The sequence below is a fragment of the Natator depressus genome, chromosome 1, assembly GCF_965152275.1.
Source record: "Natator depressus isolate rNatDep1 chromosome 1, rNatDep2.hap1, whole genome shotgun sequence".
Lineage (NCBI taxonomy): Eukaryota > Metazoa > Chordata > Testudines > Cheloniidae > Natator > Natator depressus.
The window spans coordinates 278,740,230-278,762,934 of NC_134234.1; the positions used below are offsets into that span (position 1 = coordinate 278,740,230).

The 22,705-nt window shown below is 40.4% G+C and overlaps 1 protein-coding gene across 7 annotated transcripts in view; it reads left to right on the forward strand.

Annotated features, from left to right (window-relative positions):
* Positions 1-22,705, forward strand: part of OSBPL8 (oxysterol binding protein like 8) — a 193,954-nt gene that overhangs the window by 41,182 nt on the left and 130,067 nt on the right. For all 7 annotated transcript variants that reach the window (XM_074942004.1, XM_074942007.1, XM_074942008.1 and 4 more), the window contains exon 2: positions 20,178-20,286. In XM_074942004.1, the coding sequence (XP_074798105.1) occupies positions 20,245-20,286 (42 nt within the window). In that variant the 5' untranslated portion in view covers positions 20,178-20,244. The remainder of the gene's footprint in view (positions 1-20,177; positions 20,287-22,705) is intronic.

Here is a 22,705-nt window from a genome sequence, read left to right on the forward strand (position 1 = left end):
TCAGTGTGTCCCTGTATCATCATCAGGAAGTGTATTTATACAATAACTTTGTATTGCGGTGTTTGGTACCACCCTTTTAAGAATGTGTTTACATGAATGCTTCGTGCCTAGGAGTGCTTGTGTTTTTGCAATGCCAGCTCTGTTCTTGCCAAGTCCATATACCGACTCTTGCTATCTTTGCTTTATATCAGCAGGGCCTGACTTTAGTTTGGGCCTTAGGCCTTGTACCAGGCCCCATGCTTCAGGTTCTCTCTTTCTACTACACATGATAAAGAGAAAGTGGGAACATCTTTATTGGTAAACTGAAACTTTGGCAACAATTATACACCGTCTGAACTAATGCAGTGATGTCCTTCTGAGGGCTGTCCTACACTACAGCTGTAAGTGAACCTAAGTTTTATGCTACTTTAGTAATGATTACTTTGTAAAAAGTATTCACCCATAGGTGATAAGGTTTTTTTGTCTTTTATTATTTTCCTGTGTGAGTTCATTTGAGAGCGTAAGTGCTCGTCTGATTTCACCCACACAGTTGCTATTGGGTCATTTAATGCACTGGCTGAGGTATGCCACAAGTTGAATAGGCATGGGCATGACTCCTGGATCTTGAAAGGTGTGTTGTGGGGGTGCTGATCTTTGTAGCAGTGGAGATATGTCTACCGGTTTTGCATCTGTTGTTCTGGCAGATATTTTGACACATTGTCATAACTGGGAGCATTGTCTACTGGTTCATTAAAAGCTGTTGAATTGTTTTCTCGGTGTCCTTTCTCTCAGATGTGTTTTTCATTTTAGTGAATTGAATCTGATACTAGTACTATTACAGGCTTCTATTCACAGGCTTGGAATAGTAAAAGTGCTGCCTCTTTCCTTTTTGTGACAGGTTTCAGAGTAGCAGCCGTGTTAGTCTCTAAGGTGCCCCAAGTACTCCTGTTCTTTTTGCGGATACAGACTAACAAATTTATTTGAGCATAAGCTTTCGTGGGCTACAGCTCACTTCCACGAAAGCTTATGCTCAAATAAATTTGTTAGTCTCTAAGGTGCCACAAGTACTCCTGTTCTTTTTTTTTCCTTTTATGCTTTCACTCTACGTTCCACAGCAATGTCAGTCAAAGGAGAAGGGGAAAAAAGTGTTCATTTAAAAAGAATAGGATTGGTTTTGTTTTGGTAAATGTTACATGCAAAGGAAATTTCAAATCTGTATTTAGTATCTCTTCTTAGAACTGCTAATTCTACTCTGGCATTAGAAATTGAAAGAACCTATTCTTGCACTTATCCATCCTGTCTGTGGAAACACCATTGTTAACTTAACTTCCTTTGTTTGAGGAATTTGGCTGAAACAACTATATTTTCTTCTGTTTGGCTTGGCCCCTTACTTGCATTAGCTTCTCATCAGTGTTGTGTTACTTACAGATGGCTCACAAACCTATCACGATAAGAAACTAAAGGAAATATTAATTGGTCTTTATCCATCAAAATACAGATGATTTTCTTGCCTTGAGATATTGACAGGAACATCTTAACCTCTCATGCTAATCATTCTCTAGGTGAAAATGAATTAACTAGGTAGAGAAATAAACTTTCTGATTTACTTATTTATTGTAGTAATACTACAAGAGTTGGGAAAGAAATTTCAAAGTGCTGCTGGAGTCAAATGAAGGCTCCTATTTTGAATGAAAATTGTGTTAACCATTTATTGATAACATAGGCAGCAACAATTTGTGGTAAATGTTCGGTCACATCATTAGAATTTTCCCACTTTCAAAGTCTTATTTAAAAATAACCAAGAGTGGGTGGAAAAAGTGTGACACTCTAAATCAGGACTTAGTCCCAGTGTTCCAGGGTGGAGTTCCAGGGGCAGAGGTGGCAGGACTTTTTTGAACATTTGTTAGCTATTAAAGGAAAGAGCATTAAGGTCAACACGTTTCCAAACAACCTGTATGAAATTTAACTTGTGTACACAGTACTAGCATTACAAGATATTAATATCTATGGTAGGTTCCACTCAGTGCCTGCCTAAGCATTTGGTGCAGACAAGGTACTATCATTCTTTCATTACAATGTTTAATGCTTTCCACAAGACGGGAAAGAATGACACTGTAAACCAGGGGTGGGCAAACTTTTTGGTCTGAGAGCCATATCGGGGTTCTAAAACGGTATGGAGGGCCGGGTGGGGAAGGCTGTGCCTCCCCAAACCCTAACCCTATCTGCCCCTCTCACTTTCCACCCCCTGAGTGCCCCTCTCAGGACCCCCGACCTATCCAACCCCCCCAACTCCTTGTACCCTGACCGCCCCCTCCTGGGGTTCCCTGCCCCTAACCGCCCCCCAGATCCCACCCCCCATCCAACCCCGTCCGCTCCCTTACTGCCCCGACCCCTATCCACACCCCCGCCCCCTGACAGGCCCCCCAGGACTCCCCCCATGGAACCCCCCCCGCCCTTAAGCCCCTTTCAGAATGAGGCGAAGGTGGGCGGAGGACACAGGAGGAGCAGGGGCAGCCGGGCAGCTGTTCAGCCGGAGAGAAGTGGTGGTTTCCCCGTCAAAGCGCCGCTTCTCTCCGGCCGGCTGCATGGACGCCTGGTGCTCCTCCTGAGTCGTCCGCCCGTGTTCGCTGCGCTCCCGCCACCCGCACCGCCCACCTGCTCCCCTGAGGCTTCGGGTGAGCCTCCCTTCCTGCTCTCCCCTGCCCCCGCAGTGCAGCCCCCTTGTGCGCTCGCGATGTGCTGAGACTGCGGGGACCGGGGGGCTAGCCTCCCTGGCCGGGAGCTCAGGGGCCGGGCAGGACAGTCCCGTGGGCCGTAATTTGCCCACCTCTGCTGTAAACCTATACTGGTTTAAGATCACCAAGCAAAAAGGTTACTGCAGTCCATGATTATCATCAAAGGAACACATAGTCTTGCAGATATGTAGCTTTTTAGAAAATCCTTCCTATGTCTAGAAATAAAATAACCACAGATAATAAGATTTTACTAAACTTGCATTTTCAAGGTAAAAAAAAAAAAGAATTAGCCCCATCTGCAGCTTCATCTGCATGTTGCTTCAAAAAATTACTGGTTTCATCCGGTTTGGAAAATGCAAGGGCATGCCCCCAGAACTTACACAGCAATGGCTAGGAATTTCCTGTGAGGTACATTTGTCAGAATAAAGGGCAGCTACTTTTCTTGAATTTGAGTAACAATAACTTCACGCAGTTTTCAGTCCATTTGAAAGGTATCTTCTCATGCCAATTTGAATTGATGTTTCAAGTGATAGGGTATCTCGGACTTTCCAAGAATTTCATTGGTATATTGCGTGTACTATGTTTCCTCGTATGCTGAACTTACAAGTCTGAAAATAAATTTGCCATGATGGGTTGCTTTATAAACTCTTGATGGTTATTGCTAAAAGTTCCATTATACTTTAGATATTCAGATTATGGGCGACATGTTATTCGAGAAATAAGGTTGGTTTACTGATGGGTCAATGCCAACATAGCTGACAACATTTTAAAAATTGAGTAGGGAGCAAAGGTAATACCATTTCCTGGTACTGCTCTGGGTATTGATAAAATTAAAGATGGTAGATGTGAAGTAAATAAACTACACATTATTTTTCTGTAAGTGTCTATTAATGTATTATTGTCAGCAGTTACATTTATACATTTTTCATGATCTCCTAATTTTAATGCTGCTTATCTAAGTTTTTTTTATAGTGCTGCCCCTTACTGTAATGCCTGAGCACCTTCCATGTAAAATCAATAGCAATAGTCAAGTCCCTAGTGGATTTCATAGAGTCTCTGGTACTTCATCCTTTTTGCATCAGTCCTTTTGGGGGGAGGGGGGCCAGGAAGAAATAGGCAGGGTTAAAAGGGTCTTGGGAATAAAAGGGGCATTTGAACTCAGTGTCACTAAGGGCATGTCTACACAACAATCTTAAATTGGCCTATGTTAGGTCGACTGACAGCAACTGCAGTAATTACTGTGGTGGCTGATGTCCCCGTTACCCTCCTTCTGTCCATGGTGCGCGTCCTTACCAGGAGCGCTTCCACTGACTGAAGAGGGGCAGTGGAGGGGCTGACAGCCAGGGCTCTCAGCTCCATGCAGCTCCCTGCTGGGAGCCCAGATGCACTCTGGGCTTATCACCTTCCTGCTCCCAGCTGCCCAGGGCTTCTTGTCTCTGGAGGGGAGATCTGCACCAGAATCTGGTCGGCTGCCATGCCGGGCTCCTACCCAGCCTGGTGAAGCTGGGAACAGTCATTAGAGGGAAAGTCTGGCTTTGCCCCTGTAGCCCTTGGCTGAAGCATGTGCAGTCAGTCTAGTCTCACATATGAGCGGAGAGGCTCAGGCATGCTTAGTGAGGCTATATTTTCAGCAATTTTAGATAAGCTTTAACAAGTCTCTATTGAGCATTTGCAAACTTGTAACTTGGGCACACTTTCACAGGTTTGGCAAATGGACCATCCCTGACATAAAGGTAAAATTTCAAGTCCTTGCTCCAAAGGACGTGGGCAGTGCTATATCTTTTTAAAGAACAGGTCACTGGAACTTTAACACTTACATGTAGTTTTTTCTCTAGCCTTTGTTCTTGGAAATGGCTGAACCATTTTGGCTGAGTTTTTTGCCAAACCAATTCTGCCTGAGCCAAATAAGCTTGATGGAAAAATTCAGCCTCAGTGATTAGAGTTTGTCAAACTTATAAGCAGCTGAAAACAGGGTCTTGCAATAGGAGGTGTCGGGCAACCTTAATAGGTGGTGCTATCAGCTCCATCTACAATATGCTTTTTATTACCCAGAATGCCCACAGTATTAATTGACTCTGGTCTGGTTTACTCCCCACTCTTCTATTTCCAGTATAGATTTACTTCTGATATTTGAGCTTTCCTCCCAACCACCATTCTTTTAAAAGCTACTTTGGCAACTCCGAATTCCTTGTCACTTTTTAGGTTGATAAATCACACCGTTAACATTATAGAAACTAAATTTAACTAGTAGAAGATACGTTACCTAAAAGTTAAGATTTTATTTCTGCATTTAGTTATGATATCTTGGGTTTCCAGATCTTCAGTGTTTGGGTTTTTAATATTGCTTTATGTTGCACCTAGCTTGTTAGATACAATTTTCCAAAATTTGCTGACTCAAAATATAATCTTGTACTGAAGCATTCCATGAACTTGTTAATTATGTTGACCTCAGGTAGCTTGTGGTTACCAGCTCTCTATTATTCATGTTATAGTTCTTATCTTTAAGAAGTAGATTGAAGAAGTCTTCTGTGGTTTTATTCTTTACTTTCTGGATATAAAATTGCCTCTTTCATAATTTAGAAAACCCATTGATCTATTTTCAGCTGCATATTTTATCAAGTAGCTGTCTGAGTTTGAGCTCCCTAAGAGTTTGTACAGAAACTTTTCATGACAACCTTATTTCAATCTCGGCGAAGAGGGTATGGGTCTGTTGCAGTTCCCCTTTATTTATCATTTATTTTTTATTATTTGTGTTTTGCCTCAAGTTTTAGCACCCATCATATTAACATATGTTAACTAGAAAATTATCACACCAAGTGCAATACACTCTAGTACTTTTGAGATCCTTTGATGGGAGCCTCTGGAATTTCTAATACTAATGAATTAAGCCTCACAAGCTACTCTTGTCCAGTAAATCATAATTGATGTGGCCCTCAGAGTGGTCTTGAGAAGAAAAATCAGTTCATCAGTTTAACATTAATCTCTTATTAGCTGTATGTATCTATTCCTGTAAAAAGCAAAGCTTGTGGATGAAATCAGCAAACTTTTGTAACTTACATTTGCTGAGAGCTCTTGGGAACTGCAGTATTGACAATTCTCACGATTTTTATCATAATCTCTGAAAGTTTAGTAGTTTTTTCTTAGTGCCAACTCCTGTAGCGGGGTAATTACGTGAGGCTGCTTTTATTTTAAGGAAAGTTTTGTTTCTTGTCCTTGTGGTTTTAGAGAAAAGCTTGAAAATTTGAACTCTAAAGGCTTAAAAACCAGAATGCCAATAAGAACGCAAAACTTTAAAAAAGAAAAAAGAAAAAAAAGAAAAAAAAAGAAAAAAAAAATTAATCCAACTCTTGAATGCAAATGGTGTCAGTAATGAAACTGACACATCTTAAGTGACTCAAGGATGTTTAACAGAAGCTACTAAAATTAGACATTTTTAAACCAGCAGGTCCAGATAAATTGCATCCAACAGTTTAAAAGAGCGGGCTGAGAAGCTCAGTGGACTGTTAGGGTTTTTTTTTTTTTTTTTTTTTTTTTTACTTTCCAATAACTTTTAGAACGCTGAAAAAATTCCAGAAGACTAGAAGGAAGGTAATCTGGCGCCATTATTTAAAAAGGGCAAATGGGATAATCATAGGGCTGTCAGCCTGACATCCATGATAAAGGAATGGCTGATATGGGCCTTGATTAATTAAGAATTAAAAGTGGCATTAGTTATATTATCCAATAAACATAGACTTATGGAAAATATATCAAGTTAGTTTGACAAGATATCTTTCTTTAGATGATATTATAAGTTTGATGAAGGTCACTGTGATGATCTAACATACATAGACCTCTGTAAGGCATTTGACTTGGTACTGCAGGATGTTTAGATTAAAAACTAGAATACAAAATCAATGTACATTAAATGGATTGAAAACAGATTAACAGACCAGATCTCAGAATGATTGTAAATAGGGAATCATCAAACAGGTAGTGGGGTCCCAGACAGATAGGTTCTTGGCCCAATGCTAATGAATGACATGGAAGAAAACATATAATATCATTTCTGATAACATTTGCAGATGATACAAAGTTTGGGGGAGTGGTGGCTGGAGGGAGGAAGAGGAAGTCTTCTGTTTACTATTTGTGTGCAGGCTTGCCTATCAAGATTCATATTGAACAGTTTATTTGTGCTGGTAAGTCTACTAGACTTTCTCTTTATCTCTTTCTCCTGTTCTCTAAGATTGAAATAAAGTGATCCTGAACATGTGTGTACAAACTATTAGGGAGCTCAAAAGCAGACATCTGCTTGCTAAAATATGCAGCTAAAAATGGATCTGTGGGCTTTCTAAGTTGCAGAAGAGACTTTTTTTATTCAGAAAATAAAGAATACAGCTACAGGAGAAGTCATCCTGAACCTATTTCTCACAAGATAAAAACAAAAACATGAATAATAGAGACGGTTGGCAATCACAAGCTACCTGAGATCAATGTAATTAGGAAGAAGTTCATGGAATACATTAGTGCAAGATCATATTTCGAGTCGGGAAATTTTGGAAAGTTGAATCTAGCAAACTAGGTGCAGTGAAGAGCTGAAAACTCAAGGTATCCTAATCAATTATAGAAATAATGTATTAGATTTAAATATGAAGGCCAGATCCTAACGGTCTTAAAGCAGTCTCCGTTTTCTCTATCTCCTCATTAACAAAGCAGTAGAACTCCTTTTGAACTCAGACCATGCTCTGTGAAGTCTCACAAGTGCCCTTTTGTTTGTTCTTAAATATGCAAAAACCATGAGAAAATTTAATGTCACTATTCAAACGTTAGTCTGGGCCCTAATTAAAATTACCCTGCAGAGGTATAGCTGAAGTGATGTGCCTTTCCTGTGAATTAGACACCTTCATTTGAGAAGGGGTTTGGATTGGCAGGAAAGCCCATGCACTTGTCAAAAAACCTGCATAAGACAGCTCCCAGAAATAGGTTTGGAGGCCAAGACCTTTGGTCTTGCCGTTAAGTGGACTTGATAGTCCTGGCATGCTTTAAGGTTACTTGAAAGTTGTATATCCAAAGTGGGGGAAGGCCTTCAATAGGTTTGGATGATATTGGCTGTCTTATTGTTCCTCCTTTAAGCAGCCTATCCTGGTAGAAAAGTAAGAGATCTTGCTTAAAGTAAAAGTTTAATAAAGTAGCAGCCACTTGACCAAAAGATCATAGTGCTTTTCTGCACTTGTTGGTTACCTGCCATTTGCAAAGGACTGAGTGAATTATCTAGACCATGCCCCTGTCATGGCAAGTCTGGTTTGGATCAAGGTTTTTTACATATTTCTCTTTGAGGGGAAGGATCTGAATTCAAGTTATCAGGCATTCCAAATCACTGTCCAGATGGACAAAGAAATCCTATAAATATGCCCCTACGTACTACAGTGTTACAGATGCATGAATTATTAGCAAATTTGAAGGAGCAGAGTTTATCCCCACAGATTGTTTAGCCCCTGGCAATCCTTGTGTCCCCCCTCACCCGAATGGTTACAGTCAATAGAGAGCCTGATACCTACTCCTTTCCCTGGATGCATTGACTTAAATCAAAATGATTTTTAAATCACTAATTTTAGTCATGATTTAAATCAGCAAGCAGGAAACCTTGATTTAAATAATTCATAGAATCATAGAATATCAGGGTTGGAAGGGATCTCAGGAGGCCATCTAGTCCAACCCCCTGCTCAAAGCAGGACCAATCCCCAACTAAATCATCCCAGCCAGGGCTTTGTCAAGCCTGACCTTAAAAACCTCTAAGGAAGGAGATTCCACCACTTCTCTAGGTAATCATTCCAGTGTTTCACCACCCTCCTGGTGGAAAAAGTTTTTCCTAATATCCAACCTAAACCTCCCCCACTGCAACTTGAGACAATTACTCCTCGTTCTGTCATCTGCTACCACTGAGAACAGTCTAGAGCCATCCTCTTTGGAACCCTCTTTCAGGTATTTGAAAGCAGCTATCAAATCCCCCCTCATTCTTCTCTTCCGCAGACTAAGCAATTCCAGTTCCCTCAGCCTCTCCTCATAAGTCGTGTTCCAGTCCCCTAATCATTTTTGTTGCCCTCCTCTGGAAGCTTCCAATTTTTCCACATCCTTCTTGTAGTGTGGGGCCCAAAACTGGACACAGTACTCCAGATGAGGCCTCACCAATGTCGAATAGAGGGGAACGATCACGTCCTTCAGTCTGCTGGCAGTGCCCCTACTTATACATCCCAACATGCCATTGGCCTTCTTGGCAACAAGGGCACACTGTTGACTCTTATCCAGCTTCTCATCCACTGTAACCCCTAGGTTCTTTTCTGCAGAACTGCTGCCGAACCATTCGGTCCCTAGTCTGTAGCGGTGCATGGGATTCTTCCGTCCTAAGTGCAGGACTCTGCACTTGTCCTTGTTGAACCTCATCAGATTTCTTTTGGCCCAATCCTTCAATTTGTCTAGGTCCCTCTGTATCCTATCCCTACCCTCCAGTGTATCTACCTCTCCTCCCAGTTTAGTGTAATTGCAGACTTGCTAAGGGTGCAATCCATGCCATCGTCCAGATCATTAATGAAGATATTGAACAAAACTGGCCCGAGGACCGACCCTTGGGGCACTCCGCTTGATACCGGCTGCAACTAGACATGGAGCCATTGATCACTACCTGTTGAGCCCGACAATCTAGCCAGCTTTCTATCCACCTTATAGTCCATTCGTCCAGCCCATACTTCTTTAACTTTCTGGCAAGAATACTATGGGAGTGACTTAATTGTGTTTTGCATTTGTACTTTTTTAGTTTCCTAAAGAAGGGTTGATTCTCATTGGTTGGTAACTATTAAAACATGTTGATTGCAACAAAGTATAACCTTTATGCTAAATATGAAGCTTGATTTTTGCTAAAGAAGAGGATACATTATATCTGTAGACATTTAAGCATTTCTATAGCTTTACTTATTCAGATGGCTTATTACCTTTTTTATGTTAGAAAACTGTGAATGTTTCATTTCTTACTAAATAATTAACTTGTGATTTGTGTCAAACTCTCTTTGGATAGAAATTCAAAGTCAGCGCACAAAAACAGCACTTAATTTTTTTAATTAAGCTTATTTTTCCTGTATTTATTCAGCACATCAAAAATGTATCAATCATGTTTTGCATTTATTAAACAAAGGAAGCATTATCTACACTTAGTGAATTGAACTGGTTGTTTGTGGTCGCCATGTTTGTCAAGGCACTAGAACTAGTAAATCTCATCTTCTCATACCTAGTTTTTATTAATAGATTGGAAGAGGAAAATAGCCTTTCCTGTTTCAACTTCTAATTGGTTTTTTAGCTCTGAATACCCTCTACTCATTGAACTGAAATGAAAAAAGTAATCTCTCTGCACCTGTAGTAGATGTTGCCAAAGCTGGTTGCATGTGCTTAGCCCATGACTTCCACCAGTTCAGTGGTTTGACTTTCTTTAAAATTAGCAGCAAACATGTACTGCTTAGTATTACTTTTTTTGTATTTAATTTAAATCGATTTATAATAAATTTAGGCCTCAATTCCAAATTTAATTTTGAACAGGTTTCCTTTTTTTAAAAAATAAACCAGTATTTAATTTAATTTAAATTAAATCTGAATCTTGATTTTTTTTTAAATCTATTTTTATCCACCCTACCCCCTCACACATCCTCATTTGCCTAGATCTTCTCCTAGAAGGGGTATTTGCACTTAGCCCCTCTGACTCAGCACAGCAGTTGTGCACTTCTCCTTCTCCATTCTATCCTTTTTAAGAACAGAAGTACAGAAACGGATACAAGAAATGTACTTCTCATTGTGGAAAACCACAGATCAAGGAAATGCGAAGGCAGGTGGTGAAGCTCAAGTACCAGAAGTGCAGAAGAGAGCATTTTTGTGGGTGTGTGCTGCAACTTGACAAAATAAATTGTGATGCGTTGTGTTGTTGGATGTTTATATTGTACGTTGTGGGGGGGAGAGGGGGTGATTATACAAGAAAATTCTTGGTTTTATTATTGCCATGCTGTGGCAGACCCTTAAACTGAAGAGAGAATTCTTCAGTTCAGGTGTTTAAGCTTGTCAACGGGTCATTCGTGGATGTCCTTTCCACATACTTGGCTTTCCAAGAATCTTCCATTTGCTGTCAAGTCCTGCCAGTCTCTGGCTCAGTTGCCTTTCCTCAGTTCTCCCTTTGACTTCCTTCTATCTATTATGGGATTGCTATTGAGAACCTATCAATTTTGAATTATCAGAGGGAGTGCAGAAATTGAAGTATACACCTTGTTTTTCTGCTTATTAGTGCAGACTTGAAAAAAAATAGTGTCTTGTCATCTATAATGTCTGAATTCCTTAATCTGTACTTTGATTTGTAACTCTACTATTCTTACACTAGGATCTACACCTACTCATCTTAGACCTGAACTAATTTTTTAGAGAGCCCTTTTTGGTGCTTTTTCTTGGCACTTCTCTTATATACGTCAACAAAGTTATTTCAGATTCTTTCACAGGCTCCACAGAACTGAGTGTGTTGATAACCACATTGTGAGAACTATTTCCTGTAGGAAGCATGTTTGTAGTGCTATCATGACTCTCCAGGTCTTCAAAGTATAAACTATTTTGGTAGCTTTAGCTGCATTTCCACCGTCGGTGTGATTCCAGTACAAATGAACTGTTTCTTAATTAATCTCCAGCTTCTTTCAGAATGCAGGTATGGATGGTAAACTCTCTCTTTTGCAGCACTAGTCATTGAAGACAAATGTGACTATGCTATTTTAAAGGGGTTCTTGGTTTAGTATTGTAAATTGGGATCAATGTTGAGTAATATTTTTCACTAAAAAATGCCTACTCCATATACTGTGCCTTGAAGATGGTACTCTGTTGGTTTTGTAGGCTAACAGGTATAGCAGGAGACCACAAAGCTCAACACTCCTACTCAGATGTGTAATGGTATATTCTGCAATAATTAACTGATTTAGGACAATGTTAAGATTTTTTTATATATTACACTGTGCAAGTTTCCAAGTGTTTTGAAGATTTACACACTTGTTTTGTATGTGTGCATACCATACATAGGGATCACTGCATCCACCACCAAAATGTAGCCACCCCCGGACTGAAACCTGAGGACTGTTAAAAATGCCCAGCACCACTACACAAAATAGGCCAGGAAGGACTTGGGTAAAGCTTACCTGAACTGAAATTTGATAGGATGTTGTGGGTGAAGCTCATTCTCCTGCAAAAGGGATTGATATTTTAGACCAGTAGTTCTCTAGGGCCCACTGGGGGGGCCACGAGCAGGTTTCAGGGGGTCCTCCAAGCATGGCTGGCATTAGACTTGCTGGGGCCCAGGGCAGAAAGCCGAAGTCTCACCGCCTGGGGCTGAAGCCGAAGCTTGAGCAACTTAGCTTCACAGGGCCGCCTATGGTGTGGGGCCCCAGGCAATTGCCTTGCTTGCTACCCCATAACGCTGGCCCTGGCTTTTATATGCAGAAGAACAGTTATTGTGGCACAGACAGGCCATGGAATTTTTATAGAGTGGGGGAGTGGGGGCTCAGAAGGAAAAAGGTTGAGAACCCGTGTTTTAGACCACAGGTGTTAAGATCTTATGACTTCAACATTTGAAAGTTTATATTTCCAGCAGTATGCTATTCAACACCATACTGAAGCACATGGTCCCTATGGATTACCTGGGTGTGTTTTCTCAAGACTAAGTCCCTTCAACAGGATTTTTCCCTGATAACTCCTATCAAACTACGGATTTGGTGGAGATCCTGTTTCGTTACAATAATGAGACAAGACTAGATTTCAGTTGGACTGTTTAGTTGTACAAACTTGCATTATTGCAATCAGAATTTTTAGGTTTGCATGATCATTTCTTTCTTTCTGATAAAATGTAACTGTACAAAGAGCAATATATTTCCATCAATGGAAAATTAGTGAATTCAGAATTTAAGCCAGTTGAGCAATGTGGTTTGTATAAATGTCACTGGTATTAGACTTTATTTAATATTTATATTTCCATAGTGCTCAAGTGTACCATTGTGCTAGATGCTGTCCAGATTCATGTCAAGATATAATCTATGCCCCAAAGAGCCTGCAGTCTGAAGGAAAGTGACCTACTGGGGAGGGGAGAACAGAAAAGAGGGATACTACAACAAATCCACCCAACACAATTTTTATGCACAAGCTTCTAAAATTATAAACTGACTGCCAGCTATTCCCAGCTGTCTCTCAACCTAGCTCTTAACTAAGGAGTAGGGGGGCGTGAAAGGTGGTATAAGATCCTAAATCATTAAGAGTATATGCAGGGTCATAAAATCAGGTCTTGTCAGAATAAGTAAACGGCCTAATAAAAATATACTGTATTGCTTTTTGTGTCTAAGGTACATGTGTTAATGATGTGAAATTGCAATCTGTGCTTTTAGAAACCAAATAATTTCTACATAGCAAAATCTTGGGTGATGTCACTATGCAGAATTTTGCTAGCCTTTATCTTGTTGAGACCTTATTTCATCAGCAACAGTTTGGTGTACCCATTCTTCATTGCTTGTATGTTTTGAAGACTAAAAACAATAAACAGACTCCTTAAAATGTAAAGGAGGCATTCTAGGGCTGAAATTTATATGCAGGGCTCTGTGTAGTGTGATTATGCAGCTGTCCAATTTTCTCTTTTTCTTGCAAAATTATGCTATAAAATCCTAAGCTTTCATTTAGCCCAAGTCTATAGCCCTTGCAGTTGTGAAGATAACCCAACAGTGCAGAGTGTAAACCAAATAGCTTGGAACAGTAGTTCAGGGTGTCGTGAACAGAGCTACTTATCTCCATTGGATACTGGCTCCAAATCCTAACCAAGGATACTTTAAATGTTGACATTGCTTCTCTGATCTTGGCAGAAACGTCAGGCTAATACTTCACCATTGTTGGATGTAAGCTAGTTGCTGTCAGGATCTTGCTGGTGTGGCGAATGAAGAATTCTCTATCCCGTTTTGCGTAGAAGTGGAACAAGTGATACATCACTTCTCCCCATGGTTCCAAATTCCCAGGAAACAAAACCACCACCTACATCTTTCTGGCTGTCCAAAGCCCCATCTTCCAAAACCTCAGTCTTCCCACTTAGAGCCTCTGCAATGCTGTTACATATTTTAATACAGAAATGACAATTGGGGTGAGGTGGGGTAGGATAGTGTGAAATGAAATTAAACTTAAATTTAATATTAACAAGAAAAACTACATATTGCACCATACTGGAAAGGAGCAGCAGCAGTGGGAGAGGACCTGTGGGAACAGTGTCACCTAATGCAGAGGTCACTGACATCCATGACACAGGTCTAAATTACATTAAGTCAATACATACATCTGCCAGTCCCACAGTTTCTTGTTACATCATAGTAACTTGAGGGAAATTGAAGAGTCCAACTGTAACTGAGATATATTGGGCTCCTGACCAAATAGTCACAACTAACTGCAGCAGTTTTCAGTTTAATAGTTTTCAGAATAATGGTTGAGCCGTTTTGGAGTCTGAGAATGCAAATTTTACTTATACAAGAAATAATTCAAATGTTCCTGATAGGTAAAAAAGTTTGTTATTTAGGTTAATAGTTAATATTTAATAGTCCCTTCCATAAGGACCTCACTGTCATTGTGATTAGCAAGTAGGCCATCCCCAAAAGGGTACTGAAAATGCTGGTTTACCTTGTGTGCCTTTTAGGTTGGTCAAAATACCTGCCAATTTCCTTTAAGAATAACTTACTAAATGTAATGCTTTTCAATAAAGTGTAAATTCATTCTAGCTTCATTGGAGAGCAGAGCCCTAAATATAGAAATTTGCATGTGTTGAACTATTCCTTCCCTTAACTGCCATCTTCAGTGTGACTATTAGTGCACCTTAAGTGATGGTTTCTTCTAACATGAAGGAAGGGTGTATGCAATATAAATACGAGTATTTGTTTCAATTGTACTGTCATGGTTACAGGACTGGTTGCACGTATCCCTTTTCTGGTCCTTCAGATGTAACATATCATGCTTTACTTATCATGTGGTGGGATTTTGCAATTCTCTCACTCTAGAAAAACAACGAGGAGACCGGTGGCACCTTAAAGATAACAGATTTATTTGGGTATAAGCTTCTGTGGGTTAAAAATCCACTTCTTCAGACACATTGAATGAAAATTACAGATGCAGGTATAAATATACTGACCTGTTAGTCTTTAAGGTGCCACCGAACTCCTCACTGTTTTTGTGGATACAGACTAACATGGCTACTCCTCTGATATGTCTCACTCTAGACCAGGGGTTCTCAAACTGGGGGTCAGGACCCCTCAGGGGATCACGAGATCATTATATGGGGGGTCGCGAGCTGTCAACCTACACCCCAAACCCCACTTGCCTCCAGCATTTATAGTGGTGTTAAATATATTAAACAGTGTGTTTAATTTATTAGGGGGTTGCACTTAGAGGCTTGCAATGTGAAAGGGGTCGCCAGTAAAAAAAAGTTTGAGATCCAGTGCTCTAGACTGATCCCTAGGCTACAACTGTTCTTATGCTGTATGTTTGGGCACCTCTGGCTCTTCCCTTGAGGAGTCTCACCAGAGGGTGTAACTTTTTAAGACGACAATCTTCTTAAAACAGAACTACTGGGGTAATAGCAAAGCTTTTAGAAAGGATATTAAGAGTCTGTGCGTGTCTCTTACCTAAAGGCTTATCCTCCGCTGGTTGTCCTTGGCAGGCCTAATTTCTTCAGACATCTCCAACAGGCTTCCGATGTCTCAGCCTGGTGCTCCAAAACACCTACATCATTCTCTTGAGAGAGGGTCCCTTTTTAAAACTGAGAACGCTCTCTTTTTTTGTTCTTTTCCATTCCTGGGCTTTGGCCATTCTGGTCAAAAACCAGTTGTGTAAGTTGGCTGGAGCCAGAGTAAAATCATCAAAGCTAATAGATGTGGCATTGTCCCTTAACAATTCTGAAGTGTTTGAGAAGTGGCTATCCTGAGCCATTATTTTCCTTCCTGCTTGCTTTTCCCAACAGCCTCTTATTAAATGTATATAGTCATACAATTAACACTTCAATTGCCAGGCCAAAATACAGTATACATAAATTACAAAGCAGCTCAAAATCAGTGACCTATCCACAGAGTATGAACAAATTTTATTTAAAATATACAAAGATATTCTTGAGACAGAAAATCTTGGAACTCTCTTCCTTGCACTGCCACAGACTTGCTGTATGTGACATTGGCTAAGGCACTTAACCTGTGCCTCTCTGTAGAATGTATATTTATATATTTTACCTGGTGACTGAGGTTTAAATCATTTAACTTTTAAAATATGTTGAGCTGCTTGGGGGGAAAAAAACAATTACATTATATTTTTAAATATGCAGCATTGTTGTACCATGACGGTCCCAGGATATTAGAGAGACAAGGTGGGTCAGGTAGTGTCTTTTACTGGACCAACTTCTGTGGGTGAGGGAGACAAGCTTTTGGGGGTTACACAAAGCTCTTCTTAAGGTCTGGGAAACGTATTTTTAAATAAGCATTTTGAAACCAAATCCTACAGAAGACCTCCTGTGGACCCAAAATAAGTGGTGGGTGCAAAATTTGAAAGCTTCAAACTTTTATTTTTTATATAACAGTGGCCTACTATGTGAGACCACTGTTGGGCCAAGCAGTATTTTTGAAGGGTAAAGAAAATAGTTGATACGCTATACAATCAGGGAGTTCTGATGACATTTCAGTAAGTTTGAGTGAAATTAGAATCCCTTCATTGTTTTCATTACCTTATCCATCTCAGTAAATATAGACTGCCCTCCCTTTTCTCCAAGGAGCTCTCAGTGGAATTTTCCCACTGGTAATCAAAAGAATCTCTCTTGAAATATCTACTGCTGTCACAGGTAACTCCAAAGAGGACTGTAATAGGTTGCCAGCTCTCATTGTTGTCTCTGGTCTTGCTATACTTGATTATGTGACAAGCTGTTTATATTAATATATTGTTCTCATGGTTGTGGAGTAAAGCTTGAAAATGTGACCCAACTGCACCCCAAAGATTGAAAAGTCAGAGGCAAATGACTCAAAATACATTTTTTTAAAATCTCATGACTCTTAAGCAAATCTTATGATTTGGCCGTGTAGGTTGTGACTTAGAATTTTTGAATGTTCTGTGGTTTGCCATACTGATATAACTGAAAGACTAGAAGAAGAAACTTTTACGGTATTTTCAGTTTGTTGACTGTGCACGTTTGACAACACTTAATGTGTATAATCACTTGCATTGTTTGGTGAATTTCTGGCCTTGCTTCCGACATCAAAATCCTGAGGGGCAGTGGAAGGAAGAGGATATACTATCCCAGGCCTAACTGCCTCTGCTCCCCAGACTTCCCAAAATCCTTGGGAAGTCTGGGCTTTTTCTGCTTTCTGGGACCCAAGGAAAGGTCTACAGAAGAGCTCTCCCCTACAACTTCCCCCAACACACACCCTACCTGTATCAGTTGCCTGGGACCCACGGGATAGCTACAGACAGACAGGGCAGTGGGCAGCTAAGAAGTGTGTTTCAGTCCCAGGGACTCCTTTGCAGATCTCAGGGAGCAGATAAAGTTGGTGGGAGTTGGAGAATTTACTGCTGCTACTGTTAGTGCCGCTATAGAGGAAGAGGCATGGAAGATGGGTGCGCAGAGAAGAGGATGAGAACATAATTATTGTGCGCTAAAGCCTGATCTCACACTCACTGAAAAACACATACAAAGATAATCTAGGAAGCACAAAAACCAGTCTCAAGTTTTGCTTTAAAATGAAAACTGTACATTCTGAGTCAGACATCCGCTGTTGTTGGATAATTAAGTATTTTAACAAATTTATGAGTATGAAAAGACTGCTTTGAACATGTATGTAATCTGGAAAATTGATCATTTTTTGTATCACTTTAAACATTTTAGTGTTTTAGTGGATTAAATATCTTCAGATAGCTTAGTACTGATGAATAACACAATAACAGCCTAAAATGGTAGCTGGAGATGGGGATAAAAATGATAAAGAACAAAATTGTTTCCATGTTTCTAAGGAGTTGTTGGGGGAAAATGGCAATTCATTTTTGAAAAATGAATTTTTGGTATTTTGTTAGTTTGAATTCCCTGTACACTGTGTATACGAGAGAGCTTTGGCACACATGTAACTTCTGGGACTGTAGCTGCTGAAAGATACTTCATTTGTCAATGAATTGTTTTTCACCCCAAGTAACTTTAAAATGAGTTTTTACTTTATTTGTTAATTTTTTAAAAATAATTGTTTGCCTTCTGCATCACCTTGAGTTGACTCCTTGTGACCTTTCTGTGTGTGGTGGAAAACAACAGTTTCCCACCACACACAGAACAGTGTGTCTTTTAAAGGAAATGTTTTTAGCCAAGTACTATGTATAGATTTTCAATACTTCAAACAATAACATCAAAACATAAAGCTGCCACACTGTCTTGAGTAATCAACTATATTGCATATCACTACACCACTTTTGTAAGATCATCCTCAATCCTGTGATCCTCTAATAAAGAACATTAGTCTTGTAATTTCTAGCTACAATAGAAGATATGAGTGCAATGGCAACAGTAACCCCTTCCTTCATTACTTTTAAAATTTTCTCTGATTAAATATTGTGTTGGATTTATTAAAATAACTGTTAGTTTTATACATGATTACTATAGGAATTTTAACTAATGCATACTGTAGTTATACAACTTTAAAACAAAAAAACTTTATAGAATGTTCTGATACTGCCGAACAATTGTTCATGGTGGAATTTCTGTCCTGGTGTATAGACGTACTGATACTGTCTCAAATTACATGATCTTGTACGCTATCTCTCTCCCTCACACCTGGCCTCAATTTGTTCTGTACATTAAACAGAATGGGGGACCAGAGCAGTGTTCCCTGTAATTTTTTCCACCCATGTGCGGAATGAATTTTGTTATGTGCGCCAATATGGCGGTGATGTGTGACGCATCACCTCCATATTGGTGCACATAACAAAATTCATGTTGTGGCTGAGGGGTTTGGAGTGTGGAAAGGGGCTCAGGGTTGGGATGTAGGGGTGCAAGGGCTCCGGTTGGGGGTGTGGGCTCTAGGGTGGGGCCAGGGATGAGGGGCTCAGCGGTGTGGCAGAGGGTTGGGTGCAGGGGTGTGTGGGCTGCAGCTGGGGGTGCTGGCTCTGGGGTGAAGCCAGGGATGAGGGGTTTGGGGTGCAGGAGGGTGCCCTGGGGCTTTCTCTCTCCCTGCAGCAGCAGCAGCACCAGCACCTGGGCTGGAGGGGAGAGGTGCCTCCCCATGCTGTGGCAGCTCTGGCCTGGGGCTGCAGGATAGGTGCCTCTTCCCTGGCGGCAGTAGGTGCATGCCGGGGATGGGTTCGTTCTGGGGAAGGGTCGCCCGTGCTGGGCGAGGCAGGGCTGCACCTGGGGTTGGGCCGGGTCAGGCTGCAGCAGAGTTGGGGCCGGTGGAGGGGCACCCCGGCTGCGCCAGGTTGGGGGCCAGGCTAGGTTGGGGCCGGGGGAGGAGTGCCTCTTCCCTGGCAGGTCACTAGCTGCGGCAGGTTGCCGAGTGGGTTCCCTGAGCGCCTGCGTGGCGCTAAATAAGCTGCTCTGTGGCTGCATGGTCACGCAGCTTACAGGGAACTTAGGTCCAGAGCAATTCATATCTGTTTTTGAGGATTTTATAGTGTGATGTGAACAAGCGTGGTATCGTAGCACCCTATCCTTGTTCTATACAAAACATTGCATCATGTATAGGGAATAAGGTCCTGAGGCAGGGGTGGAATGATCCTGTGTGTCTTTTGACAGGAAGCTAAAAAACATGGATCCAGTCCCCAGCTCGTCCAAAAATGGCACTATAAGTATCAAAGTCGCTTAGTCTCTGTGCCTCAGTTCTGTTTAGACTACTACTTAAACTGTGGTGAGAGATCTTAAAAATGCATAAAAATTTCTGACTAAATTGAGTGCTACAGAAAAGCTTGTAAAAGAAAATCATTCCTTGTTCAATGTAGGGTTTGGATGTTCAGTATTTGAGGCCTGGAGCTACACATTGGATTAAGAGGATGTAAAAAGATACAGAAGAATCTGCTTTTTGCTTACTGACTGTTAATTCACTGGCCTTTGTCAGCTCTATGCCTTGAATGCGTGGGATCCTGTGGGGAAAATGACGTTATATTTTAAGACTATCACAACGCATGTGCAAAATAGGCAACTTTAATGTGATCATTTCTTGAGTTTTGGACGCTTCACTTTGCAACCTTAATTTTCCTTTAATGTAGGCCCTTTGTACAGATAGTATGTGGAATCTTTGAGGACGTATGATATAAATGGCATATGGTAGCAGTTAAGTCATTATTTTTGTTGAACACTGCTCTAGTGTATTATTGTTAAAGAACAGTAGGAATATCTGGTTGCAGTGTTAATTAATTTCGGCCACTGATGATTGATTTGTTCTCTTCCAGGATATGCAGGTTTGCAGCATGGAGGAACTCTAATTGAAAGAAATACTGAGACAAGGCCTCTTTCAACATGGAGACTGTTTTATTTGAAGGGGAACCCGACAGAACTTCGGTGAGTAACGTCAAGGTGATTGAACATATTCAAACTAAATTAATATTGAGGGTTTTTTAGGATCATTGATCTTGAGTTTCTATCTTAAATTGCCGGTACTTTTTTGTCAGTGTGTGTTAAAAGTAAATTTTATATCATATCAGCAGGGGTGAAATGTACCAACACTTGTTAAGCAGGGCCTGCCTGGTAACCTTGTAGTAGTACTTTTCACTACCATGGAAGAAATGTTTGATTCCTGGACTTGGTACTCACTGTTAGGGGAGGTAAGGTAGTAGAGGGCATTTCTGTCAGTCTTGCTGATCAGCATATGGGCAGGGCAGACTAGCTTTCTTTTTCCAGTCTGTGATTGGTAAGTGACGTGCTGCTTCATGAGATAAGGGGTAGGAGGAATGGTAGGGATTCCCAGGACTTTTTCAAGGACAGTGAGTACTTTCCATGGAGGATTGTAAGCTCTGGGGCAGGACCATGTCAACTTCCATACTGCACCTAGCACTGTGGGGCCCTAATACTGGTGGAGGTCTATAGGTGCTACCATATTTAAACAACTATGTTAACATACTAAGTAAAATAGTGACAGGTTTCAGGGTAGCAGCCGTGTTAGTTCGTATCCGCGAAAAGAAAAGGAATACTTGTGGCACCTTAGAGACTAACCAATTTATTTGAGCATAAGCTTTCGTGAGCTACAGCTCACTTGATGCATCCGATGAAGTGAGCTGTAGCGCACGAAAGCTTATGCTCAAATAAATTTGTTAGTCTCTAAGGTGCCACAAGTACTCCTTTTCTTTTTAAGTAAAAATAGTGAAGATGATGAACTGCTGAAGCCTTTATATATGAGCAGGTTTAGAAGAATTAGATTTTTACTGGTAAATGTTGAACATAGATTTTGCCATACAAACACTAACAGACAAAAAATATTTCCATCGCTGCTGATAAATGTACAGATGGGCAAAGGAAGAAAAATGCTCTTTGAGACATTAGAATTTGATTTACAGATATTTACTTTGTATATTTTGACAAGTGATGTTGACAATTTGAATTTTAAAGTTTATAAAACTTTTAATTTTTTGAATGTTAACATCTACTATCATTAAATGATCATCTTACACCCCCATGACTGAAAACTGAAATAAATAAAAATCAGAAAAATGCTGAAGCCATAATTTTGCGCTACTGTGAAAACTTAAATCAATAAAAATAACTTAAAATATTATCGTTTAAGATTACCGAAAAAAATCATCCAAGCTTATTTGTGAGGTTTTAATGACACAAGATGCACTAATTTTTTTTTTTTTGGTGGGGGGGGGTGGGGGTGTTTATTATATCTAGGGGAAAGATATAGCTTTTGATCTTCTTCCCTCCACATGGACAATTGTTTAAAAGATTGTCATTTACTTGGTAAAGAGTCCAATACTAAATGAATTTCCACGAGGGGCCTGTTACCTACAGTATGGTCTAGTGGGAAGTTACCTTTTTCTTCTGAAGTCATTTTCTGAGCTAATCACCTCCCTTCAAAAACAAAGCAAAACTCACTTAGAATTTTTCCTTTCTTTAGTGAGAATAAAGGAATGCTTGAATTCATTCAAGAATTTTTTTTGACTTACATGATAAAACTTTTTGGTCACCAATAAAAGCAAAAAGAAAATCTTACAGCAGTATTTGGGCCATAGAAATAAGTAATCTAAAGCAGCTGTTTTACCAGGACACAATCAATAATATGGAAAATGTGCTTCTATCTGGAGATGAGTATAAAGTGAGCTACTTTACAGCCTACAACAGTGTTGGATCTCTCCTTGCTCATTCAGAATTACGAGGAGTCTGGTGGCACCTTAAAGACTAACAGATTTATTTGGGCATAAGCTTTGTGGGTAAGAAACCCACTTCTTCAGATGCATGTGGGTACAGACTAATACGGCTACCCCTCTGATACTTGACATCATTCAGAATTGAACTCCTCCATGGGAGAGGGTACTCTCCTTTCCATGCCATTTGTTCACACCTTGTACGTCAGATGTCAACCACAATATAGGGCCTGTTTGAAGAAACTCCCTGTTCCTCCAAAATATGTCCTGTGGTCATGGTACCTTATTTGCAATGATGAGAATCCTGCACCTTTCCTCTGTTATCAACATTTAGCAAATACAGAGATAAGGTAAATTGGAAGGCAATGCAGCCAACTTCAAGTGTGTGGTAGTGTACCTCCTTGACATGCTTTAAAAATGAGATCTGTAGAGTAGGTTTTTCTAAGTTCAGTAAGGCTACGGATACGCTATCCTGCGGTTTGGACTGTGGTGGGTGTGAAGAGCACTGCGCACCAAAGTGCTGCACTGTAATTCCCCCAGGTGGACCCTGGTTTGCGTTAATGTAGTCCTGTTTGAATAGAACTACATTAATGTGAACTAGGAACCTTTTAGCTCGTGCC